General features: G+C 41.4%; 1 protein-coding gene across 1 annotated transcript; it reads right to left on the minus strand.

Moving 5' to 3' along the window:
* Positions 1-4,146: 4,146 nt before the first annotated feature.
* LOC115965140 (uncharacterized protein K02A2.6-like) lies at positions 4,147-6,183 on the minus strand. Its single transcript, XM_031084329.1, has one exon. It carries the CDS (start codon positions 6,181-6,183, stop codon positions 4,147-4,149), a length of 2,037 nt encoding a protein of 678 aa, XP_030940189.1.
* Positions 6,184-6,853: the final 670 nt, after the last annotated feature.

Raw genomic sequence — 6,853 nt, forward strand, 5'->3', positions numbered from 1 at the left:
GGTTTTATGGGTGGCCGGAGGCACAACAGAAGGAAAAATCATGGCAATTACTACAATATTTGAAGACATTTGTAGAGGGTCCGTGGATGGTCATTGGAGATTTTAATGCATTCCTACATGCATCGGAGAAGCAAAGGACAAGACCGCCTCAATATGCGCAGGTTGAAGCTTTTCGAGAGGCATTGGATTCTTGTCAACTTCAAGATCTGGGTTACAAGGGATATCCGTTTACTTGGAGCAATAAGAGGCCAGGTGATGCAAATACAAAAGTTAGACTGGACAGAGGAGTTGCAAATGAAGAGTGGAGAGTGAAATTTCAAATGAGCACAATTACTCATCTACCAACACATGCTTTAGATCACCTATCAATTATGTTGCAAGTCCAATCTTTTCAGCAGCAAAGACAACAGCGTGGAAGGTCTTTTAAATTTGAGGAAGCATGATTACACTCTAATGAGTGTGAAGAAGTTGTTCCAGAGGCGTGGGGAAGGTCTGTGGATGAATCAAATGGGCTACTATCTATTAAAAATAAAATTCAGGCATGTGGGCTAGAATTGTCAAGTTGGGGTTCGGCCAGACCTGATGAGGCAGCCATAAAGGAGCTTCAAAAATGGCTAGACAGGTTGAATGAAGCCGAAAATACTGAAGAAAATGAAGCTGAATTCCTAGATGTGAGCAAACAAATGGATGATCTGTTACAAAAACAAGAAATTTACTAAGCACAAAGGTCTAGAATTTTATGGATGAAGCATGGGGATGGGAATACAAAGTTTTTCCACTCTAAAGCAACACAAAGGAGGAAGAAAAATCACGTAAGTGGTATACAAAATTCATAAGGGCAGTGGGTGGAGGAGTTAGAGGAGGTTGTTGAAATAGCTTCAGATTATTTTGACAATCTTTTTGGTGTAGGTGTAGCTAATCAAATGGAGGAATGTCTGAATGCAATTCCAAATAAAGTGACTAATAACATGCAGGAGGTCTTGTTGGGTGAGTTTACTGCTAAGGAAGTTAAGGTGGCTCTGTTCCAAATGGGACCTACAAAGGCTCTAGGACCTGATGGTATGAATGCTCTATTCTATTAGAAATTTTGGCACATTGTGGGTGATGATGTAGTTTCTGTTGTTTTGGATTTTTTAAATTATGGAAATATGCTACCTGAGATAAATCACACAAACATTGTACTTATTCCTAAAGTGAAAAATCCATAGAAAATGTCTGAGTTTAAACTTATTAGTCTATGTAATGTGATTTATAAAATTATTTCCAAAGTACTAACAAATAGATTGAAACAGGTACTTCCAGATATTATCTCCCCTACCCAGAGTGCTTTTGTTCTGGGTAGATTGATCACAGATAACGTTTTGGTGGCTTATGAGACTATACGTACCATGCATGTGAGGAAGAAGGGTAAGAAAGGGACTATGGCATTGAAGCTAGATATTAGCAAGGCGTATGACTAGGTTGAATGGCCATTCTTGCAAAAAATTATGGAGAAGATGGGTTTCCCAACAAGGTGGATAGAAAGAGTGATGAGCTGTGTTACTACTCCATCTTTTTCTATTTTGGTGAACGGAAAAACTCATGGCATGATACATCCGTTTAGAGGAATACATCAAGGAGATCCATTGTCACTATACCTGTTTCTTGTTAAGTGCTGAATTGATGAGGTGATAATAGCTAAATTCGAGGTTAGCTAAGCCTCCTGGGATGAATGAAAGAATGGAGAAGAAGAATAGAGTAACAGAAAGAAGAATAGAATAACAGAAAGAATATTGAGCTTTACTGCATTGATGCCTCTTATGGTTACATCCTCTCATCCTTATACCCCAATTCTCTTTGGTAAATGACTGCACATGGCTATGCTTACAGCTGTGTAACTAACTCACACTCTAGCTGTCCTAGCTGTCACAACTAACTTCACTAACCTTCACACCTGATTCGGGTACAAGCATCCCTATAGCCTTATTGTAGTTCCTACATACTTACCTTTGCTATTTTAGCTAATTAGGTACCTTAGCAGGCAGCCAAGCACTTAACCAATTAAAATAGCAATGGTCATTACATTTAGCAATCCTCCTAATTAAAACTCCTAACAATACCTCCCTCTTTAAAAGACCTTGCCCACAAGGTGAGGGAACCTCTGCTGCATCACATATAAGTTCTCCCAAGTGGCATCATCAACACCTTCTCCTTGCCACCGAACTAGGACTTGAGTGATGGTCCTATTTCGAAGCTGGTGTGACCTTTCCTGCAGCACAGCTACAGGCTCTGTGATGACTGCCCCTTCCATATCAGTAGGTGGTAGAGTGGTAATTGAAACCACATGTTGACCCAACTTAGCTTTCAAGCAAGATACATGGAAGGTGGGATGAATTTTAGAATTTGGAGGTAAATCCAATTTATATGACACCTCTCCAACCTTCTGCAAAATCTGGAATGGTCCATAGAACTTAGGAGCTAATTTCTTCAACTGATGGTGCTTAAGGGACTTCTGTTTGTAAGGTTGGAGCCTCAGGAACACCCAATCCCCCACAGAGAAGCTTCTCTCAGTCCTCTGCCTGTCAGAATATAGCTTCATTCTGTTTAGTGCTGCTACCAAATTATGCCTTAGTAAGGAAGTCAATTGCTGTCTAGTCCTCAAATGAGCATCCACTCCTTCAATTTTTGTTGTACCAGCAATGTAGTCCATCAATCGTGGAGGAGGGTAGCCATACACTGCTTCAAAAGGAGTGAGCTTGAGTGAGGTGTGGAAGTTGGTATTAAACCAATACTCAGCAAGTGGCAACCACTCCACCCAAGTGGCTGGTCTGTCAGCTGCAAAAGCTCTCAGATAGTGTTCAAGACTCTTGTTCACAACCTCTGTTTGGCCATCTGTCTGGGGATGATATGCTGAGGACATTGCCAATTGAATGCCCTGAAGTTTCATCAGTTCTTGCCAAAAGTGAGAAGTGAAAACAGGGTCCCTGTCACTCACAATTGAAGTAGGCATCCCATGCAATTTAAACACATGTTGCAGATACAAGTTTGCCACTTTAGAAGCAGTGTAGGGATGTGACAAGGCTATGAAGTGAACAAACTTTGTGAACCTGTCCACCACTACCATCACCACTTCCTTCATCTGAGATTTTGGCAAGCCTTCAACAAAATCCATGCTCACAGCCACCCAAGGTCTCTCTGGGATAGGCAAGGGCTGTAGTAGACCTGTTGGATGACATGTTTCATGCTTGAGTCTTTGACAAGTGTCACACTCCCTAACATATTTCCTCACATCTGACTTCAATCCGGGCCAATAGAAGTCCCTTTGAACCCTGTGCAAAGTTTTAAGGACCCCAAAATGTCCCCCCCATGGTCCATCATGTACCTGCTGCAGAATAGCTGTTTTTAAGGCTTCACATGACCCCACATACATCCTGCCTTTATACAACAGCAGCCCATTGTGCATACTAAATCCCTTAGGACCCTCCTTCCCTGTTTGAAAAGCTTCCAAAATACTCATAACATGGGAATCAGTAGCATAACTGGATTTAAGTTGAGCTAACCAGTCAGGAGTAGGGAAAGAAATCATACACAAAACCCCATTTTGAGATGAGACTTCATCACTAGGGACCTGTTTGGACAAAGCATCAGCTACTACATTTTCTTTACCCTTCTTATATTCCACAATAAAGGCATACCCTAGCAGCTTGGTGATCCACTTTTGTTGGGCTGGTGTACCAATTTTCTGTTCCAAAATATACTTGAGGCTCTGCTGGTATGTCCTTACCAGAAAAGAGTTTCCAACCAGGTATGGCCTCCACCTTTGCACAACAGTGACCAAGGCTAGCAGTTCCTTTTCATAAGTTGATAAAGCTAAACTCCTGCCTTTAAGAGCCTGGCTGTGAAATGCTATAGCTCTCCCTTCCTGCATTAACATAGCTCCCAACCCAACACCTGAAGCATCACACTCCACCACAAATAGTTTATCAAAGTTTGGAAGAGCTAAGACAGGTGGATTGGACATAGCAGACTTGAGATTCTGGAATGCCATCTCAGCTTCTTCAGTCCAAGCAAAAGAATCTTTTCTCAAAAGGGCTGTCAGTGGTGCTGCAATCTGCCCATATCCTCTCACAAATTTCCTGTAATACCCTATGAGACCTAGGAATCCCCTCAAGGCCTTAACATCTTTGGAGTAGGCCATTGTTGCATTGCCATTGTTTTCCTAGGATCTGTCCTTACTCCCTCACCAGAAATCAAGTGGCCCAAGTACTCCACCTCTTCACAAGCAAAGACACACTTGGATTTCTTTGCAAATAACTTCTCCTTAGTTAACACCTCCAATACAGTTTTGAGATGAGAAACATGTTCAACCAGGGACTTGCTATACACCAGAATGTCATCAAAAAACACAAGAACAAACCTTCTAAGGTAGGGTCTAAACACTTGATTCATTAGGGACTGGAATGTTGAAGGAGCATTAGTGAGTCCAAAGGGCATAACCAGAAATTCATAATGCCCCTCATGAGTCCTAAAGGCTGTCTTAGGAATGTCTTCCTCACTCATCCTAATCTGATGATATCCCGACCTTAAGTCAAGTTTAGAAAATATGCAAGCACCATTCAGCTCATCAAGCAATTCATCAATAACAGGTATTGGAAACTTATCCTTAATGGTATTCAAGTTAAGCTGTCTATAATCAATGCACATACGCCAAGAACCATCTGCCTTCCTCACCAACAAAACAGGAGATGAAAAGGGACTGCAACTATTCCTTATAGATCCAGCATTCAACAATTCCTTAACTATTTTTTCTATCTCATTCTTTTGATAAAAAGGATACCTGTATGGCCTCTGGCAGACTGGTTGAACTCCATCTTTAAGGGTGATATGATGTTCATGACCCCTGAGAGGAGGCAGGCCTAGTGGAGTATCAAAAACATGAGAAAAATCTTGCAGTAGATCAGTTACTGCCACAGGTAATGCAGCCTGTTTCTCCAGTGATGAAGTGTTTGAAATATGAACCACCAGACCCTTTTTGATTGGGGTTTTAAGAAATTGGTCACCATCAATGAGATGTGAATCAGTTTGCTTCAATCCTTGCAGCTTGATGTTGTGCCCTTGATGACAGAATCCCATAGTTAAGAATTGGAAATTCCATTGAATATCACCCAATGTAGTTAGCCACTGTGTTCCTAGCACCACATCACATCCTCCAAGTGGTAACACATGGAATTGAATAGAAAACTCCCTGCCCTGCAAGCAAACTGGTACTTGATCACAAAATCCCTTAGTCCTGATCAAGGCACCATTGGCTACCTTGACCTCCAGTGTCTGTGATTGGTCAACTGCTAATTTCAGTCCAGGGACTAAGGCTGCATCAATGAAGTTATGGGTGCTGCCTGTGTCAAGCAACACTACCATACTTACTCCATTGATTTTACCCCTAATCCTCATAGTACCAGGCGTGGGGTTACCAATTAAAGCATATAAGGTTATCTGAACCTCCTCAGGATTGCTATTAGTGTCTTCTTTTTCAACCATTGAACTTCCCAGGTCTTCTTCCAACTCAGTAATCTTGACACCCGACTGTGGATCAAGTCCCAAATCAATTCCCTCAAGCAGAAATATCTTGGCACTTTTACATTTATGACCAGGACTCCATTTATCATCACAATTATAACATAATCCCTTCTTTTTCCTATCTTCCATTTGAGCAGGAGAGATTCTTTTAATTGGAATTCTAGACTTGGCCTCTAAAAATGTGTTGACTCTAGGAGGACCCAAAATAGATGGCTTACCCGATTCTTGTTGGATTCTAGAACTCCTTTTGCAACTGCTCCAATACTCCTCTTGAATCTTAGCCAAACCAAAGGCTGCATTCAATGATGGTGGATTTAACATTCTCACAGGCAAACGAATTTCATCTCTCAAACCACTTAAGAAGCAACTCATCTTTTGTGTTGATGATAAGCCTTTGATTCGATTTGATAAGGCCTCAAATTCAGCTTTGTAAACAGCTACTGTTGAGGTCTGTTTCAACCTGGTAAGGGCCTCCATTGGATCATCATATGGTGTTGATCCAAATCTGACATACAAGGCTTGTACCATACCCTCCCAGTTACAGAAAATTCCAGCATCCTCTGCGTCCTGGAACCACACCAGAGCTTCTTGGTCCATGTGAAAGGAAGCCACCAAAAGTTTCTCCATAGCTGGAGTTTGGTAATAGGCAAAATACTGATTAGCTTTGTAAACCCAGCTAGCTAGGATCATCACCTGAGAAGCGAGGAAAATCAAGCCTAACAGGTTTGCCAAGGGTCATTGTTGAGGAATTAGGAATTGTAGATGAAGGTTCCTGTGATCTATTGTCATCCGTGTTCAACTTCTGAAGAATTGAAATAAGATGTTGGTTCATCTCATTCATTGTTCTGGTATGAATCTCTTGAATCTTTTGAATTTCCTGGATGCTTTTGCCATGATGATCAGAAGTAGCTCGAAGAGAAGAAATAGCTTCATTAGTGGCTGCCATGGCAGCTGTTGATCGTGTCTCAGCCATTAGTCACAGAATCTCTGCTCTGATACCAATTGTTAAGTGCTGAATTGATGAGGTGATAATAGCTAAATTCGAGGTTAGCTAAGCCTCCTGGGATGAATGAAAGAATGGAGAAGAAGAATAGAGTAACAGAAAGAAGAATAGAATAACAGAAAGAATATTGAGCTTTACTGCATTGATGCCTCTTATGGTTACATCCTCTCATCCTTATACCCCAATTCTCTTTGGTAAATGACTGCACATGGCTGTGCTTACAGCTATGTAACTAACTCACACTCCAACTGTCCTAGCTGTCACAACTAACTTCACTAACCTTCACACCTGATT

Source organism: Quercus lobata, chromosome 10, assembly GCF_001633185.2.
Source record: "Quercus lobata isolate SW786 chromosome 10, ValleyOak3.0 Primary Assembly, whole genome shotgun sequence".
Lineage (NCBI taxonomy): Eukaryota > Viridiplantae > Streptophyta > Magnoliopsida > Fagales > Fagaceae > Quercus > Quercus lobata.

Excerpts from the sequence above, each read along its gene's own strand:
- LOC115965140 (XM_031084329.1), bottom strand. The coding sequence starts at position 6,183 with ATGGAGAAACTTTTGGTGGCTTCCTTTCACATGGACCAAGAAGCTCTG.